Raw genomic sequence first — 23,140 nt, 5'->3', positions numbered from 1 at the left:
TCGCATGATTCTGTCGGCCAAAATATGAAAAAATTATAGCTCTCAAAATATGATGATGCAAAAATTAGTTTTTGCAATAAAAAGTGTTTATTAGTGTGTGACAGCAGCCAAACATAAGAACCCGATATAAATCTGGTATTGCTGTAATCGCACCGACAAAAAGAATAAAGTCGCTTAATCACTTATACCGCACGGGGAATGGCGTAAAAAATAAATAAAACCAATTCTTCACCTGCTGTTGATATTTTCATTCATTCTGCCTCCCAAAGAATGCAGTAAGGCTTGGTGCACATTTATCCTGCACTGAGCGCTTACCCCGGGGTTTCCGCGTAAATCTGTCAAATACGTGATTCAGGCGTAACCTCTGGAGGAAAATTCCCTATAATGAGACAGATGGAGGCACTGTGGATGCCATAGGATCTGGTGGTGTCCGTCTTTTTAGGCCAGCATAAAAGTGCGGTCCACCACAGTCTTGTGCACTTCTCAAAAGAAGGACACCGCTGAACAGAGGTCAGACGGAGTGCAGAGTAACTCTGCTGCATCATTATAGTGAATGGATCCCTCGGGGGTTTCATCTGTCACGTCACTTGGAGATTTAGATCGAAACTCCGATGTAGGGGCTTAGCATAGAGCACCGGATACATGTGATCCCAAATGTTATGTAAAATGTTCCTAACGAAAGCTTCAACTCAATCCACAAAAAACAAGTCCTCACTCAGGTCCATAATCTGTTAACGGAAATATAGGGACCTTCCACGTTACTGGTAGTACAAAGGCTCTGGAAAAGCAAATTGGCTCCTCGCCCCCCAAAAGAAATTCAGAAAATTCTGCGCTCCCAAAAACAAATGCTCCCATCCCTTCTGAGCCACAGTGTGTCTAAACCACTTATAGTGTCCACAAGTTTGGCATTTCTGTAGCGATGAGAGCCCACCTAATTTACAGGTGCATGTCTCCAGAAGCATGAGCTGGGCATAATGTGCTGGTCACTACATCGTACTGGTCAAAACAACGTACTGGTCACTACAATGGCAGTTTGCAATTTTCATTCAGCAACATCTGGAGCGCCTCCAAGGGCTGTGGAGTACTCGGTACTGGGTCCTTCAGTATTCTGTGGGGATGTCACGGTGGCTGACCCGGTCCGTGGCCCTAAGGGAATGTCCGTTGTAAATAAGGGAAAGGTCTTTAAAGGGGAAATGTTCGTGACGCCACCTGTGGTATTCGGTCAGGGTGACCGACGCTGCTTAGGGGTCCGCTGGGGTGATGTTATGGCAGCTAGATGGTATACCTTCCCACAGGTGAAGTGTATCCCCAGGGCTTCCCAGAGTGTGGATGGTGAGAGGCGCAGTGAAGAACGAGGACACCAGGTTGCAGTCTCTTTACCTTTACTGAAGGCTTCAGTGTCCACAGTCCAGGGTACAGACCACAGGGTAGGCAGAGTCCGGCCGGTCTGAAGGCAAATCCAGAGTTCCCTTATCCAGGTGGAAATCAGTAGCCTTCCTCTAGCGCCTGGGTGTTGTAGTACCTTCCTGCTGAGCTTCTCGGTAAGGTCCTCACAACTATTCTGGAGATGTTAAGTCTCTTTCTCTCTGTCCCCCTGATGGATAGGATAGGACAAAACCCATATGACTGGTGGCCTGAGGCTTTTTACAGGGACACTACCATGCCCCGGCCCCCACAAGTTGCCACCTTGCCTCCTGGGTATAAGGTCGGGCAGCTAACATGGAATTAACTGTCCTGCCAGTCTCTGAAGTAAAGCGTAGAGATCCTTACTCCCTCGGTATGCTGGCCACCGGGATTCTTGCGCCTCAGAAGGAGGCAGCCTTTCACAGGGCAGAACTCCTTCTGGTTTCCTCTCCTTTTTGCTAGGACTTCGTTTCTCACCCTCTGCAATACACTTCTCTTCTAATGTCTCTTTCTTAGGATGCTGCCGCACGTGGGGCAGGTGCAGCTCCGTGGACCCTCGTCCTTCTCAGACCACAGTCTGGATCTGGCTGGAACTCCCTCCAGCCAGCTTCTGCCAAACCCTGGCTGGTTCTGCCTCGTTCTGACTAACTTTCTATCCAGACCACCAGTTTTACCTAATTGTGAGGAGTGCCCTAATAGATAGGAGTGTAGAGCGTAGCCCAACCCCCCCCCCCCCATTTTTACCCATTTCCCAGTGTGAAAATGTAAAATCTGTGGCTAAAACAACATTTTGGTGGTAACAATATAATTATTTTTTCTTCATTGCCCAATGGTATAAATTTTGTGACACACGTGTGGTGTCAATATGATCACTGCACCCGTAGAGTAATTCATTGAGAAGTGTAGTTGGAAAAATAGGGTCTCTTATGAGGGGGTTCTGCTGTTCTGGCACCTCAGGAGTTCTGCCAATGTGACATGGCACCCTCAAACCAGTCCAGCAAAATCTAAGCTCCAATATGGCGCCTCTTCCCTTCTGAGCTTTGCACTACACCTGAAAAGTAGTTTTCAACCATATATGAGGTATCGTGTACTCAGGAGAAACTGCACAACAAAGAGCCCTGCCGTGCGCCCAAACAGTAACTTTCCTCCACCTATTTGGTATCGGTGTACTCAGGAGAAATTGTACAACAAAGGATTATGGTGCTATTTCTCCTGTTACCCTTGTGAAAATAAAAAAAATTGGGGCTAAAAGAACATTTTCATGGGAAAAATCTGGTTTTCACGGCTCAATGTTATAACCTTCTGTGAAGCACCTGATGGTTCAAGGTGCTCACCACATATCTAGATAAGTCCCTTGAGGGGTCTAGTTTCCAAAATGAGGTCAAATGAGGGGGGTTTCCTCTGTTAAGCATATCAAGGGCTCTCCAAACACAACATGGCATCCGCTAATGATTCCAGCAAATTTTGCATTAAAAAAATCAAATGGTTCTCCTTCCCTTCCGAGCCATGCCGTGCGCCCAAACAGTAGTTTTCCCCCACATATGGGGTATTGGTGTGCTCAGGAGAATTTGCAAAATAAATTTTGGAGTCCATTTTCTCCTGTTAGGCTAGGTTCCCATTGCGTTTTAGTGTGAGCGCTAACGGACAGCGTTGCACGGCGAAATTAACGCCGTGCAGCGCGTCCGTTAGCGCTCCCATTGCCGGCAATGTTAAAGCGCATTGCTAGCGCGTGTCATTTTCGGCACGCGCTAGCGATGTGCCGTTCTTTTGTAGCGCGCCTCGGACGCTGCTTGCAGCGTCCGCGGCGCGCCCGAGGTCCATTCTCCGCTCTCACAGATCGGGGATCTGCGCTAGCGGGGACGTTTAACGCGACCCCTTAAAAGACATTGCATTAGCGCAATCCGCTAGCACTTAGCGCTAAACGGATTGCCCTTACGCAATGGGAACCTAGCCTTACCCTTGTGAAAATAAAAAAAATGGGTCTAAAGTAACAGTTTTGTGAAAAAAAGTTAAATGTTCATTTTTTCATTCCACATTCCAATAATTCCTGTGAACTTCTTGCATGTGCTTTTGAGTACTTTGAAGGGTGCAGTTTTTAGAATTATGTCAATTTTGGGTATTTTTTGTCATATATACCCCTCAAAGTCATTTCAAATGTGATGTGGTTCCTAAACAAAACGCTGTTGTAAAAATGAGAAATCGCTGGTCAATGTTTAACCTTTAGGCTATGTGCACACGTTGCGGATTTTGCTGCCGATCCGCAGCGGATCTGCAGCTGCGGGTCCGCAGCAGTTTCCCATGAGTTTACAGTACAATGTAAACCTATGGAAAACAGAAAACGCTGTGCCCATGCTGTGGAAAAAAACGCGCGGAAACGCAGCGGTTTACATTCCGCAGCATGTCAATTCTTTGTGCGGATTCCGCAGCAGTTTTACACCTGCTCCACAATAGGAATCCGCAGGTGTAAAACCGCAGGGGAATCCGCACAAAAACCGCGGTAAATCCGCAGGTAAAACGCAGTGCCTTTTACCTGCGGATTTCTAAAATCCGCTGCGGAAAAATCCGCAGAGGTCCATTCTACGTGTGCACATACCCTTATAACTTCCTAAGAAAAAAAAATTATGCTTCAAAAATTGTGCTGATGTAAAGTAGACATTTGGGAAATGTTATTTATTAACTATTTTGTGCGATATGACTCTCTGATTTAAGGGCATACAAATTAAAAGTATGAAAATTGAAACATTTTCAAAACTTTTGCCAAATGTCCGATATTTTCGCAAATAAATGCAATTCATATCAAAGACATCTTACCACTATCATGAAGTACCATATGTCATGAGAAAACATACTCAAAATCAGCGGGATCCGTTGAAGATCTATCTACAGCATCTAACTAGCTATCACATAGCCAGTGCCGTACTGCCACCCAGTGGCAACATATAAGTATTTGTTTTTTCTTCCGTTCCTTTCAAAAGCCATAATTTTTTTTTTTTTTTAACAACATAGCATAGGGAGGGTATTGTTTGTTTTTTTTACAGGGCAAGTTGTTGTTTTGAATTCACTTTGCTACTTACTATGCTGACAAAAGGAAAAAAAAATTCCAAGTTGGTTGATCTGTGGAAAAAACATAAAAATGTGCTATTGTTTTTTGGGTTTAATTTTTCAATGTTCATTCTGAGGGAAAAATGACTTCACTGCAAGACTATACTGGTCAGTGTGATTACTGCAATGCTAAATTCTGAGGATTTTTTTTATTTTAGTAGTTAAAAAATTATGAAGTTTGAAAAAAAAACATTTTGGGCTACATATGAAGTTTTTATTGCATCTTTTGGAGGGTAATGTGGTGATTGAAAAATGGCAATTCTGGCTTTTCAATGTTTTTTTCTTTTCAGTGCTTACTGTAGTGTTTAAATGGTTTTATATATAGTGGCCAGGATGTGTAAAATATACAGTACAGACCAAAAGTTTGGACACACCTTCTCATTTAAAGATTTTTCTGCATTTTCATGACTATGAAAATTGTACATTCACACTGAAGGCATCAAAACTATGAATTAACACGTGGAATTATATACTTAAAAAAGTGTGAAACAACTGAAATTATGTCTTATATTCTAGGTTCTTCAAAGTAGCCACTGGAGCGCCCCCAGACGCAGGGCCGCGGGCTACTTGGTACCGAGCCTCTTAGTCTCTGTCTTGTAGTTGTCACGGTGGCTAGACCCGGTCCGTGACCCTGCTAAGGGGCGTCCAATGAAAGGTGTGATGCTGGTGCGAGGCGCGATGAATAACAAGGACACAGGGTTGCAGTCTTTTTACCTCTTTACTGAAGGCTTCAGGATCCGCAATCCAGAGTACTGCTAACAGGGCTGGCTGAGACTGGCCGGTCCGATGGCACATCCAGAGTTCCCTTTGCAGGTGGAAATCAGTGCCTACCTTCTAGCGCCTGTGTGTTGTAGTACTTCCCTGCTGAGCACCACGGGATAGTCCTCACAACTGTTGTGTCTGTTTCTGATGTTCTTTCCCACAACTTATGTCTATTCTGATGTTCTTCTCCGTCCCCCAGATGATATGGATAGGACGCACCCGTATGACGGGTAGGCCTGGAGTTCTTCTGGGACCCTAGTGACGCCTGTCTCCCACAGTTGCCCCCTATGTCTGCTTAGGTGATTTAGGTTAGACAGCCAACCTATAATTAACTGTCCTGCCGCTGTTTGAAGTAATGCTTGGAGCCCAATACTTCCTCGGCGTTCCGGCCACCGGCTACGCAGCTCAGTAGGTTGTTGCCTCGATCTTACGGCACGAGTCCTACTGGCTTTATCTCCTTAATGCTGCGATCTCGTTTCTCACTTCTCCACAATAAATTTCGCTTCGTGTCCTTTCTTGGGATGCCGCCGCAAGGTGTGCAGGCGCGGCTCCATAACGTTCTGTCCTTTTTGCTAGGCCACTGCCAGGATCCCACCCCTGACAGAGACCCCCTGAATCTTTCCCCGCAACACCCTCTGCCACAGGGTGTTGCCTGGTTCCAACCCAGTCAGCTTCTAACTAACTTTCTGTCTGACCCCCAGTTTTACCAGATTGTGAGGAGTGGCCTAATACATAGAACCCTTTGCTCCCCCTGGTGGCCAGAGTGTGAGGTGTAATGTGTGACTGCGATACCTGGTCAGGTGAACTCCTTAGGTGCCATCAGACGTACCATCACTCCCCTTAGCGGTGGAGCGTCAGTACTGCAAGGACCAGGACTCTGGGGCGCTGCACCACCTTTTGCTTTGATGACTGCTTTGCACACTCTTGGCATTCTCTTGATGAGCTTCAAGCGGTAGTCACTGGAAATGGTTTTCACTTCAAAGGTGTGCCCTGTCAGGTTTAATAAGTGGAATTTCTTGCCTTATTAATGGGGTTGGGACCATCAGTTGTGTTGAGCAGAAGTCTGGTGGATACACAGCTGATAGTCCTACTGTATAGACTGTTAGAATTTGTATTATGGCAAGAAAAAAGCAGCTAAGTAAAGAAAAACGAGTGGCCATCATTACTTTAAGAAATGAAGGTCAGTCAGTCTGAAAAATTGGGAAAACTTTGAAAGTGTCCCCAAGTACAGTTGCAAAAACCATCAAGAACTACAAAGAAACTGGCTCAGATAAGGACTGCCCCAGGAAAGGAAGACCAAGAGTCACCTCTGCTTCTGAGGATAAGTTTATCAGAGTCACCAGCCTCAGAAATTGCAGAATAACAGCAGCTCAGATTAGAGACCAGGTCAATGCCACACAGAGTTCTAGCAGCAGACACATCTCTACAACAAATGTTAAGAGGAGACTTTGTGCAGCAGGCCTTCATGGTAAAATAGCTGCTAGAAAACCACTGCTAAGGACAGGGCTCAGGCAGAAGAGACTTGTTTGGGCTAAAGAACACAAGGAATGGACATTAGACCAGTGGAAATCTGTGCTTTGGCCTGATGAGTCCAAATTTGAGATCTTTGGTTCCAACCACTGTGTCTCTGTGCGACGCAGAAAAGGTGAACGGATAGACTCTACATGCCTGGTTCCCACCGTGAAGCATGGAGGAGGAGGTGTGATGGTGTGGGGGTGCTTTGCTGGTGACACTGTTGGGAATTTATTCAAAATTGAAGGCATACTGAACCAGCATGGCTACCACAACATCTTGCAGCGGCATGCTATTCCATCCGGTTTGCGTTTAGTTGGACCATCATTTATTTTTCAATAGGACAATGACCCCAAACACACCTCCAGGCTGTGTAAGGGCTATTTGACCAAGAAGGAGAGTGATGGGGTGCTACGCCAGATGACCTGGCCTCCACAGTCACCAGACCTGTACCCAATCGAGATCGTTTGGGGTGAGCTGGACCACAGAGTGAAGGCAAAAGGGCCAACAAGTGCTAAGCATCTCTGAGAACTCCTTCAAGATTGTTGGAAGACCATTTCTGGTGACTATCTCTTGAAGCTCATCAAGAGAATGCCAAGAGTGTGCAAAGCAGTCATCAAAGCAAAAGGTAGCTACTTTGAAGAACCTAGAATATAAGACATAATTTCAGTTGTTTCACACTTTTTTGTTAAGTATATAATTCCACATGTGTTAATTCATAGTTTTGATGCCTTCAGTGTGAATGTACAATTTTCATAGTCATGAAAATGCAGAAAAATCTTTAAATGAGAAGGTGTGTCCAAACTTTTGGTCTGTCCTGTATATATATAGTGACCGAGTTACTGGTGAAGTGATGGAGGGGAGATACATGTCACTGTGCATGATGGCGTCAGTGATACAAAACCAGAGTAGTTTCCTCCAGCACACTGTGTTGAGCGTATGAATGAGAATTATGTTATGGGCTGGTTTATTAGACCTTCATAGAGCGGGTGGGAGGGGGTCCACCGTATCTCCCCATGCACAGCCCTGACAGGACCTGTGTGATGTCAAGATCATGTGATCAGTCACATGATGGAGAGTCACATGGTCTAGCCATAAATAGCTAAACTCCAGGGTTAGTCTGGGCTGTTGAGGGCCTGGAGAGCAATACTCCAGGAGAGTGTTTATGCACATAGTGCTTGTGCAAGGACATTGTTAACTCTGAGTGGGCTGACCCGCACTAGTGCAAGGACTGCACGAAGGGCTATGTTTTTTTTTTTTCTGTTTTTGCCCAGAGGGCCATGTTTATTTTTGTGCTTAAAACTTTTGCTTAAAACTTTGGTTTATGCTTTACTAAAAAAACAACAAGTGCATCCTTAAAAGTGCAGTGTTCCATTTACTACCTCCGTGTGCAGCCGAGTAAGCCGATCTACCACAGGTGGTGTTAGAAGTGTGGGCAGCTTTTCCAGCGAAAACGTGTGATTGCCATAAGCCAGCAGAAGATGTCAGGCAAGATGGAGGACCTGCTCAAACATCTACTACAAGCACAGCCGCAACAGCAGCAGCAATTACAGCAGCAACAGATGGTGCAACATTAGACAAGTAAGCTGCTTATACAGCAGATGCATCAGCAGCATCAGCAACACCAGCAGCATATTGACTTAATTACAGCACCTCCCCCAAGTCCAGGTGACGATACATACGTCGGGAAGATGGTAAGACGAGAAATGCAAAAAATTACCCCGGGTGATGATGTGAGGGCATTTTTGACTGTGTTCAAGCGGGTAACAGAACGTGAGAAGCTACTGCCAGAGCAGTGGGTGGAGGTGCTGGCCTTCTATTTGACTGGTGAGCCCCAGAAGGCCTATTATGATTTGGCATTATAGGATGCGCGGGAGTATGCCACGTTAAAGACTGGAATTTTGGAACGCGCAGGAGTGACTGTCGGTCAGAGCACAATGGGTTCACCACTGGGCATATTATGGGGACAAACTGCCTCAGTCCCAAATGTTTGACCTACTGCATCTGGTGCAAAAATTGCTGACGAACTGGTGGGCCTAGTGAAATGGCTCCAGGTGGTTGAGAGGTCCCTAAGAAAGCCAGGGGGTGATGCATCCTCATTTTGGGGTACTCAGTGACAACCTGAGCCTCAAAAGAGGGGTAGTAAAGCCACCACTGTGGGGAGTCCTAGATCCCAAGGGGTCACTGAGGAGTCGTAAAAGGCCACGGGTAAAGACTTGCTTTGCTGGAGATGTCGCAGTCCTGGATATATAGCCGCCAGTTGTGCCTTGACCTCCGATGAGATGGACTGTAGCCTAGGGAGGCGCTGCTCCTACCATGCCAACCCTGCCTGCAGCATGTAATAACAGCCCGGTGAGGGGCCGCAGGCATGTCCTGTGCTGACATTTCTTATAACGATATTGAAGTTGAGGTTTCTCCATCTTCTTTTGGGCCACCATTCCAGACTTGTGTAATGTGTGTCGCACGATGCTTACATTGACGTCTGTGATCTCACTATTATGAAGCATACGAGCCGCCTCCACTGCCGTGTTTGTCGCGCCAGAACTGATAGACCTTGTGATGAGCCGACTTGTTGACTTGATATTTTACGTGGACGTCCACCTTTTGGCTTCTGAATGGATGGACGGACTTCATTTCGTATTCTTCCAACTGTCATGGCACTCACATTATGCAGTTTGGCAATTTTCTTGGCCGAGAGACCCCATTGATGAGCTGGATGCTGCTGCTTCTCTTTTCTTGGGAAATCGTCTTCATGTCTGCTGCTCGATTCGAACCAATTACCTTTCACTTGGGAATCAACCTAATAACACACTGAGCTATTAGGAAATGTGAGAACAGGCTGTATTTTTATTATTCAGGAGGAATAAAATTTTTACACAACCAGGCGGAAAACAGTAACAATGCATTGACATGACGAGAATCTGCATAACTAATCATATGCAAAATTCTCGTGTGAACGATGGAGGATCGAAACAAGAACAATTGTAAATCCATACGTGAGGACAACAACACATCTACTGCCAGATTATATTTATTCTGTTTCTAGATAATAGACAGTCGTCACAAATACTTAAATATTATCTTGACACCTATATGAAATGTTCCCTACCCACCTTCTGCTGGGAGGAATAGATTAGCATTTACCATGATTCCAGGTCATCGATGTATCATTTCTGTACATAGATTGAATTTATGATTTAGCGCACGATATGTAATCGGAGGGGGGTAAGGAACATTCTCCTGTATCATAATGTCCCAAATTCTTACAGAGAAACCGATATCCTTTAGTTAAGTATTTCCCATTGTATCTATGATGGGATAGTCAGTGACAATGAAATACATACCGCTCTCAGCCCCGTAGCCAGAAATTCACTCCTTTCCCAAAATATCACTTTCCCAGCCTGTTAGTATAAATGGTCCTGACGGCAAATTGTCCTAACCGAATATTCACCATAGATCCTCTGCAGGTAAGACTGTGTTACTTTGTAGGAGAATATGTGGACTCGGGACCAAACTCCACAAGGGGCATTTTTATCAAATATTTGCATCCTCAGCAGCAAATTCTAAATTGTCATTGCATTATTTTATTGTATTACTACATTGCATTGTTTTTTATTTATTTTTTGACTTTTTGAAAGTTGTAAATTAAAATGCTTTTATGTAAGGTTGCTAAACACTGACACACTTGCATTTCTGAATACTTCTTGAGCTGCGGCTTTGAGAAAAAAAAAGCATTCCACAGCGCAAAAACTTCAAATCCTTTCACTATAATTTAATAAGCTATTTAAAAAAAAATAAAAAAAATGTTTAGTAACGATCTATCAAAACAGGCATTTTATTATTTCCCAGATGCAAACAAATGGCCCGTTGGAGTAAGATGCACCAAACTTTATTAAGAGATCAAATTTTAAAATAATTCCGTGAATAAGAAAATGGATGAACTGGAGTAGATTTTGCAAAACATTTTCATATACTTTATGGTAAATATTTTGCATGATGATTGCACCTTCACTCTTTTGCTAAGCCCAACTCACTTGAAGAAAAAAGTGGCAGGAAACATAAAAAATGGCAAAAAAAAGTAGCAACATTTTTGTACAATTTAAATTCTCATCATCACAAAAGGGTAAAATTGCAAGAGTTTTGTAAAAACAAGTAACTTAGAAATTTGCCTCTTATTTAAGATCCTCTCAGTTCTTACAAACATTTAACCCTACAGTTTAACTTTTCACTGCTGCAGTCAGAGATGGCCTCCATACAAGCTGTTTGCTATAAAGTTTGCAAGTGCGGTTCTGAAGGTGGCTGGATTGCTGAGTCCAGCCAACTTTAGTACCCTTGCGTCCCTCCGATGCTGCAGAGGCAAAGCTGCCTTTGCTTGCAAGCATGGGACAACACACAGTAATGGACACTAATTTAAACTGTTAATCATTCAGGAGCGCACTGCCACCAGCAATCAGGAATCCAGGAGGCAAAGGAGCAGTGCTCTCCCGATCAGTCATTATGACAGCAATCCTTAAAAGAGGTTTCCCGGTGACAAAATTTGCGATCCATTCAATTACTTGTGTGAGGAATAATGATGAGCGAATGTGCTCAGGTAACATCTTATCTGAGCACGCTTGGGTGTTATCTGAGTATCTTGTAGTGCTCGTATATTATGTTCGAGTCCCTGCGGCTGCATGATTTGCAGCTGTTAGACAGCCTGGACACATGTGGGAATTCCCTAACAAGCAGGCAATTTTTACCTAACAAACAGGGCCTAACAAACAGGGACTCGAACATAATATACGAGCACGCCCGAGATGCTCTGATAACACCCGAGCATGCTCGGATAAGACGTTATCCGAGCACGTTCGCTCATCACTACTGGGGAACTCACAAGTCTCACCTTCCTCCTGACCAGCTCATTTATGATCAGAATGTGCTTTTTAAATTAGTTATCAAAATGAATGCTGACATTCACACATCACTGGTGGGAAGGAATTCAGGCCCCGTACTAGTGATTGGTAGTGCCCTCATCATCTGACATCTACCACCTATCAGTTGTTGCATCGCTCTTGTGTATACTGGATTAAAAAATGCTGTTTGCAACATTTTTTCTTGGGCCAACTGATGTATCAATAGTCAGGATCTATTTCACTACCATCTTGAAGAAGAAAAATAATTGGTGGCTGGATACATGGAAGTGAAGTCTAAGTCAGCTAGTGTTCCACCATTGACCCTACCTTTCCGTTGACATTTTTGCCACCTCCTTTTCTTTTATGTTGATGTACAGTATTTGTGTTCTTCTTTGAAGTCAGAACCTTATAGAATAGTCTATACCAAGATCACTATTCTCAGAATATTGGGTTTTCTTTTCTTGCAGGCACAATGATTACACTTGTGGTTCTTCTACTTGGTTTAGCCGGGAAAGAATGTCTTGGAAACCACTTAAACTGCTCATCCCTTTATGCTCGATATCCAGGTTAGTTTTGTTTCCACCTACAAATCTCTGTGATTTTACCTTGTCATGTTGTCTCAATTTTGCTTAAAAATCTGTATAAAGTTTACATGTTGCATCCTAATAGTAACTTTGTCTCTCCTTCAGTGGACAGCGACATTATGGTTAATTGTGGTCCATCCACCATTGTGTTGACCATCAATGCCTGCCCAGTTCAGTTTGCGGAGTTTGACCCTACCAGTTTGGCTCTTAATGGAAAACACACCTTGCTTAATTGCAACGGAACACTGGATACTACGGTATACCCCCCAGTCGTAAGATTCATTTTTCCAATTAATGACACAACAGGAAATGCGTGTGGGAATAACATTGCGGTAAGTAATGTAACGTGTGTAACTTCTCTATAATTTACCAGTTTACCAAGTATGTAAAAAAAAAATGAGCACAGTCTGAAGATATGTAATTTTTATAATTGATGAGCCAGTGGTAACTTGGAGAATTTCTATAGTAGGACATTACGCTTTCAAGCCACTTTCTGATCGAGCAGCTAGTTCGGTCCACAAGATGAACTCCACTCTGGACTTTGAAATCAGTGTTCACATTGTCATGGCATCCATTATTACAGGAGCCATTAAGCATTCAAAGCATCAATTGTGTAGCAGACCCTAACCTGTGCCAATGACTTATCACAGGGGATATCCAGAATTGAAAATATGGTTAGTAGTAATATTGATTGATGATATTTCGAGTCCTGAGACCTCTACCAATGTTGGCTGCCATTGGGTTACCATGACAGTGTGGAGCCAGAAGACCGCAGCATCTGATTGCTCCTACTCTGGTGCTGAGCACTTCTTCATTTTAAATGTGTTTATCTCTCTTCTGGCAGGACAGGGGTTAATTGGCCATGTTGGAAATCTCTGTGCTCACAGCTGTGCTTGGTTAGCCACTACCTTCCCCTTTATAATCTGGGCTCTATTACAAATTCTTGTTAGAGCTAGCATTTGCTACATAGCTAACAGAGGGAGAGGAGCACATATGAGAAGCAGAGTTGGAGGAGTTATCTGTGACTGTTGCTTGGTTTGAATGTGTGATAACTCCCTATCCTTCTCTATTTTGGTTTATTCCCCTACTTCCATGCCCCAGTGCATTCCTCAGTTATATGCGAGTGAATATTTTGTATGCCTGGAGTTTTCTGTTAACCCTTGTTTGTGTTGCCATGTTTATTGGGTTGGTGTACTACGGTGCACAGTAGCACCCCTCTTCCCTGGGTGGGGGAAGAGAACAGATGGAGGGCTAACTCAGGAGATAAGGCAAAGGTGGAGGTCCTGGCATCTTCACCTTCAAAAGTATCCCGGGGAATAGGGTGAGCTAGGGTGCCCCCTCGTGTTAGGGACAGGGAAGGAGCCCCTGGTCCCGGGTCATCCGACAGCTGTGTCATGACATTGGGTCAGAAGTTTTCAGCTTATCCTAACTCTTCTAGCTCTTGGTTTGTGCAAGGGGTCTCAGGACCTGGAACCTTGCCAATCAACCCTTTTGACCCAAATCTCATATGCAGACCAGTAACTTTTCTCAATCCAGTGATTTCCAACACTCCACAACTTTTCCTTCTTGGTGTTACAATTTCAGTGTTGAGGAGTACGTGTTTTCATATGTGACCTACACAAGTATCCCCAAGTGCTGTGTCTTCCATTATTCATGTAAACAGGAAACTATAAAAAAATCATGACCCATGCTCTATTTTATGGTTGTAATCTGTTTCTTTGGTTCTTGAAGTCTAAGGAATTTGCTGTTGCTGCTGTTTCATAACTTAATAGACTCTAGTGGAGGAGGCTAACACACTTTTTTGCCCAAGGACCTCCACCAACCTTCATTCATCACGGTCACCTTATATTAATCGTTGTCCAAAATGACCAATACGTTCTTCATTTTCTTTATTTCCACATCTGAATTACAGAATATCTGTTTTCTCCATAGCTTTCATCATATTTCAAGAACTTTGTTTGTTGTTTTAAAAGAGCAATTTTGCTCAGATCTAAACATGCTTAACGGTAATTTAGTAGTTGGAGATGCTCCGAAAAAAAAAAAAGTATCTTATTTTTAGCTTTTGTAGTTGAAAAGTGGCAACTACATTTTGAGCTAAAAATATGAAATCTGCTCAGGCAGTTGTCACTTTCTCTCCTTTACTCTTAACAACATTATTCAATAGTGTAGGTCCATCAGCCCATAATTTATGCAGAAAACATTGCTGTCTTTTTGTGTTTGATGGGAATAGAATTCAGAATAAAATGGCATTTAATAAGACATATTTTCAAAAATGCTAACACTTATTTCACCACTTTTCTCCCATTAATTCTAACTTTTCGTTACTATTTATTAATACAATTTTTCTTTTTTTCAGATTGAGGATGACGTAGGAACTGGGATATTCCAGTCTTACTCTATTATCCAAACAGTGGTCATCTCGGGCTTTGTGAACACCCCGGTGATAGACGACACCAAACTTATCAGCTATAGCACAAACCTGAATTATAGTTTCTCCTGCTATTACCCACTTCAGTACTTCTTGAACAACACTGAGCTTTTGACGTGAGTACAGGACATATATATTTTGTTTAGCTGAGCAAATGTACTGAAATGGAAAAATGAAGTAAAATTAAAGATTACATGATCTTACTCGTGGTCTTACAGAGTATAAAGAACCTGAGTCGACTGTTACATAGTTTTAGTGAAAAGAAATATATATATATATATATATATATATATATATATATATTTTGGTGCCAATTTATTATTTAGTGGCTTTCAGCTGGATCTCGCGGCATGGCGACTTGATGGATGAACACTCTTTAGGAAGATCGAACTTGTGCCGCCTAGATAGGTTCTTCAGGGTCTTGTTAGTATCAAGACATCAGGTTACTGATCCTCCTCTTGCCCTTGTTTCTTCTATTCTTCCGACCATGATGTCCTTCTCCAGTGATGGCTCTCTTCGTGTGATGTGTCCAAAGTAGACAGGTCATAGTGGTGTAGTGGTAATTCTTTCTTCGAGTGACACCATGTGACCAATATTTTGGTGCCAATTACTGATGTAAAGTAAGCCAAATAATAGGTGGTGTAAACTTAGAATATATAGTCTAGAGATGCGCCAGATTTATCATAGTCCTTCATGCTGGCTGATCATTTTGACTCCTCTTTAATCTACGTTTACACCACCTATTATTTGGCTTAATTTTGGGCCAAAATTTTATGCCAAAATGTTGACCCTTTTTGTGATGTTCGCACTGTTGGAGTTTTGACCGTGCCCATTTCCTTCAAACAATAGAATTAAAATAGCCGCACTAATAGGTGAACGCAAATACTAGAAAGTTTTATTTACAATAGTCACCACACTAAGAAATTTATTACAATAGATGATGGTTCAGGAGATAGAAGTATGCAACGTTTCGACCCAATCCTGAGTCTTTTTCAAGCATTGCTAAAAGAAATGTACACAAGCATTGGGGTGTCATATGAACGAAACAAAAACAAAACATACAAACAAAACATACAGAGATATGTAATTAATACAGCTTTTTTTGTAAATTGTTATGTTGGATTAGTCCAGTTCCGGCACCAACCCACCGTTCTGAGTGCGCACCTTTTCTATTCTCTATTTCCTGTAAACCCCACCACTTGTATGGTGAAGTCCTCCCACCACCTGTCAGACATGATGCAGAAAGTGCCTAAAGCAAATCATAATTTCAGAGTAAATGATGGAAAACAATTTTTTTTGGTAAATGTTATACGGACCCCAGTGATGGACATCGACTCTCTCATTTTATCCATGAAGCAAATTATGACAAAGAGATGTGAATGCAAGACAAGCGTGGAAGCGAATAATACTAATATTAATATTTTATCTTCAGATCTTCAGCTAATGTTGCTGTCAACACGAATAACGGCAGCTTCATCAGCACCTTGAGTATGCAATTATTCATTGTAAGTATTTAGCCACAGAAACCTAATTGTGACATTTCTTCCTGTTCTATTAGTAAATTGTTATTATTATTTATTTTTGTCCTTCCCTACAGCAATTTGATCTCCCCAGGCAGTAGAAAATTGGCAATTAATTTTATAGTCCACACCATTAATTAAGAATATTTTTTCTGTAATATTTTTCGTTGGACGACCCCTCTAAATGTTCTTTTTATGTCAGAGTCTTGTTTAATGACTTGTGTAGTTATTTTCTCTTTTAGATTGGTTGTTAGATTTTTTTTAATCATTTTTGGCTTCTGTCTTTTCTTTTATAGAATCTAGATCTCTAAGTTTTCTATCTTTCATTACTAAGTTGATCTCATGATAGTGGCCCATTGCCCCAAAAAACGAGGACTCTTAACCGTTTTTGGCTTTTCATTTGCAAGGCCCTGCTTATGATCCAAGCTCCAAGCCAAGAGTGGTGTTGAAAAAAAACAAATTGCAGAGACATAGGATTTTTATGTGTTTGCCCATTTTTTTTTTTTTTAGTTTCAAGTTTTCAATTATTTCAATTCTAATTCAGCATTTGAAAATTTTCGAAAAAGTTTTACAATTTGTTGAAAAGTCCACCTTAGTACAATGTTTTTTTTTCATGCAAGTTCAGTTCCATTTTATGAAAAGTTACAAAGAAGTTTAAAGACAAGAAAAAAAGAGACCGTTTTTGACTTTACGCAAATTTCATGAAAATGTTTTGGTGCAATAAACAGCAAAGAATATCACGAGACAATAAAAGAAAAGTGATTAAAAATATTTTTGCAAATGATGAGTCGGGGCCATCGTCAGTTTAGTTTGATCATTTGGTGTGAAATCAATATAATATATCAATGTATTTTCTTATAGGATGAAAATTTCACTGTTCCTCTGCAATTTAATGGCAGTGCTCTCTCACTGAAAAAGAATGTGTATGTGCAAGTGACAGCAACGAACCTCACTGCCAAGTAAGCAAGGGCCACATGATCATGGACCAAACTGATAATATGTTGTTTACTGGTAGGAATGAGCGGACTCATGGAAGTCCAGGTTCTAGTGCCTGATCGAACTGTATTTCAAAGTTCGGTCTCCGTACCAGAACAATACCCAGACTTAAACCAGAACCTGAACCCCACTGAAAGTGGTTGGAAAAAATAGTTCTCTCTCTTCTCTCCCTTCTGTCTCTTCTCCCTCTCTGCTCTCTCTTAAAACTGACCTGGGAATATTATTCTCCAGGCCAGTATGAGTACGCAGACACCAAACATGTAAAAAAAAATTTTTTCCATTTTTTTTTTTTAGTTAAGTGGTTAAAAAATTTGTAAAAATTTTTTTAAATTTTTTTCTTGCTTTTGTCGCCATTTTCCGAGACCCGTAATGTTTTCATTTCTCGTGATCGGGTGTTATCCGAGTATCTTGGGTGTGCTCATATTATATGTTCGATCTTATCCGATCATGTTCGATCATCACTATTGACAACTCATCTGTGCCCCGGGATCATGTCACGGTCAGGTCGATGGGAGAGTGTAACGACGTGATTGACAGTGGCATTTAGCAGGCTAACAGCCATGAGTGGAGCTGCACTTCTTCCGTGCTTTTAGAGGCACATGATGGCGGATTTAATCAGCCATCATGAGCGGTGAGAGATGTGGGTTTGGTGTGAAAGTCTGTATCAAAGGCAGGGACACGACACATTTCATAAGTTTATGTCATATGTTGTGAAGGGGTTAATGATGCAATATTCAATAATACAAGCAAAAAGAAGAAACAATGTAATATTTCTTATCGGAGAAATATGCTTCTTCCTTCATTTTTGAGCCACCTGTTCTCCTCTGCTTCAAGAACTCAGCACTCACTCTGAAAATCCAACTTGCTCAAGATAAGATAGATTAGAAACTCACTGAGAGATCAGATTGCTGCAGCCCACTAAAGTAAATAGAGGGAGGAAAATGAGAAAATTAGGGCAGGCAAAGTCAGACAGGCAGTGCTTGCTGTACCTTTGTAGTAAGTGATTAGCTTATCCTAGTGTTGGATTCACAGCTACACTGCTCAGTACTGTTGTATAATGTCCTCCATGCTGCTGCTGCTTCTGAACATGTGCTACATAGAGACAGGAGAGCAGGAATCCCTCATGTCTGTGTGTGCCGTGTATGGGGGACATGAGAACAGCTTATCTCCATCCACAAGATCTCAGACAGCTGAAAATTAAAGATAGTACCTGCAGAGGGGAAACTGGTGAATAATAGAGGATACAATGACCGGTTATAGGGTTATTCCTCACGCACACAGACATAATGGCCTATTCTGAAAAGATTTTTTTCTTATTTTTTTAGCTTCTATGTCCATCTGGATGAATGTTTTGCCACTCCGTCACCACTGTTGACAACTGACGTTGCAAGCAAGTTCTCTCTGTTATCAGGGTAAGCATTCATGCATTAAAGAAGCACCACTAATGTGAGAATAAGCACCTGATGTAAATGTTCTTTACATTCCCTAATTACTCCTTCTCCCCTCAGGTGTAGCACTGCCAACAAGACTAAAATACTGTCCAATGGAGTCGGAAAATCAGCTCAATTCTCATTTGAGACGTTCCGATTCTTGCAACACAGCGGTCAGCCTACGTCTACCATCTACCTGCACTGCGCCACAAGACTGTGTCAGCCTGACACCTGTGCAGCCATTAATCAGGTAGCTAGGCGGCATTATACGTAAGGTTTAGAAAGTACAAATCCATCATAAGGAAAAGTAAGCTGCTGCCAGACACCTTGTTTCAAAAGAAAAAAAAATCAGCCATGTTGAAACCCAACATGCCCAGTCCTAGACACATGAATATGTATGAGCTTAATGGTCTTCACACAAACAACATTTATCATCTATCTACGGGGTACATAATAAGTGTACGATCTCTGCGGGTCCGGCTGATTAGACCCCACTGATCCTATGACTGGGGAGCTCAAAGTATGGAGCTGAAGTGTGCATGTGCGACCCCCAGCTCTATAAACAGTCAACAAAGCAGTGGTCGCACATGTGCACTACTACTCCATTCACACAGAGGATATTGGGACCCCTAATCAAGATTGTGGGGGTCTCATTGGCCCTGATATCCTCTATTGGTGTTATGGGCTCATCTGATGAGGTGGATTTGCTAAGTCATAGATCAGGGTGAGCAGCACGCACCAGAGGTGTTAGAGCAGCACGGACCAGAGCAGCTGGATCTGCAGGATGGGTTTCATCACATTATATAGAATATCAGCAGCAGCAGCATTATCTCTATGACCAGTGAAAAGTCTCGTAATAAACATAACAATAATAATGAGTTACATATAAAGCCAGACGTAGCTCTAAATGGTATTCTGTATGCAACATCAGGTGTGTAATGCTGTGTCTGCCACATCGGCTGCACCCGGTTCACAAAGGAGGAGGAGAGCGGCGGATGTGTCAGCGTCAGAAGGGACGACAGAAAGTGTCACCGTGTCTTCTGGCCCCATAACTACCAGAGATGAAGGTAGGAGAATTGGAGAAGTTTCTTTCTTTCTATCTTTTTCTTTCTATTTCTTTCCTTCTGTCACTCTTTCTTTCTTTCTTTTTCTTTCTTTCCTTGTCTTTCCCTTTTTCTTTCTTTCCTTGTCTTTCCCTTTTTCTTTCTTTCCTTGTCTTTCCCTCTTTCTTTCTTTCCTTGTCTTTCCCTCTTTTTTTCCTTGTCTTTCCCTCTTTCTTTCTTTCCTTGTCTTTCCCTCTTTCTTTCTCTTTCCTTCTTTCTTTCCTTCTTTCCTTCTTTCTTTCTTTCTTTCTTTCTTCCCCCAAATCCCCAACAATCCGCAGCGCTGAGGAATGTTGCTTCCTGTAAGTGTCAGGATTTATATAGTGGATCGCACCATTTTCTATTTCTACACTGGGAAACCATCAGGAGTAGGAATTCCTGTAAAAATCACTTATATAACTTTCTATCTCTTTGCTTCCCTCTTTCTTTCTTTATTTCTCTTTCTTTCCTTCTTTCTCTGCTTAGAGATAAACATCTGTATGTTCGGGATATAACATAACTGTAGAACATTAGAATGCTGAGAGTCAGAATCAAACTCAGAATGAAATATGTTATTCAATAAATACATTTCCACAAGGAAAAGCTGAGGAACAGCACAACACAAAGCACAGATTAGTGGTAACACAAGTATTTTCCGTGGGCGAACAAGTATTTGCTAAAACATACATATAAGGAGAGAGAACAGGTCCTGTGTTACTACTGGTGGCAGGACGTATCCCATTGTGAAATATAGGCTCTCCGCTTACTTCTCCTGGTTCTTCCACCTTGTATAGTTCTCTGTTTTCGAGTCCGCTTCTTGAATCACAGGAAATGATAAAATAGGTAATTGTTTCATGTTGTTTGCAAAATTGTTATATAATCGCACCTAATTTCCTTATTTTTGTAGAATCCACTGGGAGTCAGCCCAGCGGTGAGTATCCTCACATATTACCTACTTATGTCATCTACAATCCTGGCACTTCCAGTTGCATCTGGGCACCAAAGGTTGAGGGCTGGGGGCCAGTGTGCAATATTAGAGAGGAGCATATAAGTGGCCACAATGACATATCATGTGCAAATTTTGTCTTCAGAGTGGAAGAGCACTGCCTATTAGAAGTAGCAATACTAAAAGTCAATATTGACCCTTTATTGAGCCACATGAATTATGATAAAAGCCAAGCCAGAATGTTAATTTGCAGGCACATGTTTCAGGGTTTTGCTCCTCTTCAGTGCAAAGCAAGAGATCTGATTTGGCTGTATAAAAGGCCTCTGACCGAGGTCTAAGGAGTCACGTTTCTTCTTGCGGAGAGTGACATGCCTGGCATGGCAGGGTAAGGACTCTTATAGGTAGTGCACAGGCATTCACTACTCCATGGCAGCCGGCTGACACTGGCCGGGGCTCAAGTGATGTCACTATGGCGCCGAAGAGCAAAGAAGATGGAAGAGAAGACTGGACTTGGAAGGACGAGGCAAACAAGTTGAAGACCAGGTTGAGGGACCAAAGCAGATAAAATATATACTCGCCTCTCCCCTTTTTATTTTTAAGACCTCTATTTATTATTCTCTAGTCTGGAGAGACCTCAGAACATAATAAAAAGGTTTTTTTTTCCAGTAATTCGATTTGCTCCGCTCCTTGCTGTGGATTTTGAGCAACTGGCAACATGTGTTCTGCCAAGTGATCTGGAGGGTGTACTGTTCAGAACACAATGATAGCCAACTGGCACACAATTAATTTAGGCTAGTCATACACGACAACATGTATCCACACGATTTAGGATCACAATGTTGCACGGACATGCCGCAAGATGCACTGTGCAAGATGCTACGTCTGTGACCCGACTCTCATCAGAAGTCCAACCTTGCTGGATTTCTCTGTGACCCCATTCACTGCTTGCGCCCTCACCTCCACCGTTTCAGCACATTTTGCTCCGGTGCTCTCTGTCGGGATCGCAAAAGATGAGTTCTATTGTCAAACATCTGGTTCCAGTCTCATGACCACTGCGACAAATCACAGGCCCTAGAGGTCATGTGACCAGAGAACTAGACATCTCTTCCGGTTCCAGTGGAGAGCTCTGGAGCAGTCTGCCCTGGGGTGCCAGAAGTATAAGTGGGTGAATATTCCTAATTTTTTTAAGTTTTATCTTATTTTATCCGTTTTCTGCCTACAGTGTGATGTATATTAGGGTCGGACGACCCTCTTTAACTGTTCGCATCAATGAAGATTAATCTTCGATTTTTCTCTTCCCAGGCGTTTCTGAAGTCAATCATCTTCAGGGGACACTAACGGGACTCATCGTTGGAATCATCATTGCCGCTTTGCTGGGGGTCGCCCTCGCCATTGCCAGCGTGATTTTATACAAAATGTCCCGACTCCGAAATCAGAATAATAAGAGCGGGGTGGACAACTTCTCCTACACCGGGAAATAGGCGCTTCCTGTAATGACCGCAGCAAAAATAAATCTCTGCTGACTTTAATTGATACGTTGAGCTTCTCTCTTGTGTAATATAATCTATTGTGACGCTGCCATTATGGACTCTAGTATGTTAGGAATGAAATATTGAACCTGGATTATTTTTATGATCGCTTGTAAAATAAAAAAAGAGCCGAATGTTCGATCATTTTTGCCATTGATTGTGTCGATGCTGATATAAAGTTATAAGCATTATATTACATTTGAGGATTGCACCTTCGCTCAGTAATGACCTCTGCCTGCCTGGCACGGCTGTGTGATCTCCTGGAGCACAGCACTTTGGGTCTAGCACCCATATCAGCAACATATTGGGGATCGTTTGGCCCAACCACTATCTATACAGAACACGTCCACTTTTAATTACATGCTATTATTTATTATATTTATACAAGTAGGATGGGTTACCTGTGGGGTCAAACAGAACATTTGTGACTGTATCTCATACAGGATCTTATAAAAATGTTGCGAGACAAAGACAGATTGTGCTGCAGCTTTCTAGTGTTTTATCTCACTCCAGAGCTGGATTCACTGCTACATTGCTCAGTTCTGCTGTATAATGTTCTCCATTCTGCTGCTTCTGAACATGAGCCACATAGAGACAGAAGAGCAGGAATCCCTCATGTCTCTGTATGCGCTGTGCATAGGAGAAATGTTGGGAGGCAAAGACAGATTGTGCTGCAGCTTTCTAGTGTTTTATCTCACTCCAGAGCTGGATTCACAGCTGCACTGTTCAGTTTTGCTGTATACTGTCCTCCATTCTGCTGCTTCTGAACATGAGCTACATAGAGACAGGAGAACAGGAATCCCTAATGTCTCTGTGTGCGCTGTGTACTGGACACATCATAGCAGCTATTCTCCACCCACTAGCTCAGAGACAACTGAAAATTAAAAAATGAACCAGCAGAGGTGAAAACAAGAGAAAAATGCAGCATACAAATCATATAATGGCCAGAAATA

The 23,140-nt window shown here is 42.4% G+C and overlaps 1 protein-coding gene across 1 annotated transcript; it reads left to right on the top strand.

Moving 5' to 3' along the window:
• Positions 1-1,012: 1,012 nt before the first annotated feature.
• Positions 1,013-22,325, top strand: LOC143764326 (zona pellucida-like domain-containing protein 1). Its single transcript, XM_077249769.1, has 11 exons — positions 1,013-1,088; positions 12,140-12,238; positions 12,362-12,588; positions 14,613-14,800; positions 16,117-16,189; positions 17,066-17,163; positions 18,526-18,612; positions 18,709-18,880; positions 19,562-19,697; positions 20,620-20,643; positions 21,961-22,325. Exons 2-11 carry the CDS (start codon positions 12,145-12,147, stop codon positions 22,137-22,139), a joined length of 1,278 nt encoding a protein of 425 aa, XP_077105884.1. The 5' UTR covers positions 1,013-1,088; positions 12,140-12,144; the 3' UTR covers positions 22,140-22,325.
• Positions 22,326-23,140: the final 815 nt, after the last annotated feature.

This window comes from Ranitomeya variabilis, chromosome 4, assembly GCF_051348905.1.
Source record: "Ranitomeya variabilis isolate aRanVar5 chromosome 4, aRanVar5.hap1, whole genome shotgun sequence".
Taxonomy (NCBI): Eukaryota; Metazoa; Chordata; class Amphibia; order Anura; family Dendrobatidae; genus Ranitomeya; species Ranitomeya variabilis.
The sequence above is the reverse complement of the archived record's forward strand: the minus strand, read 5'-3'. Positions and strand labels throughout refer to the sequence as shown.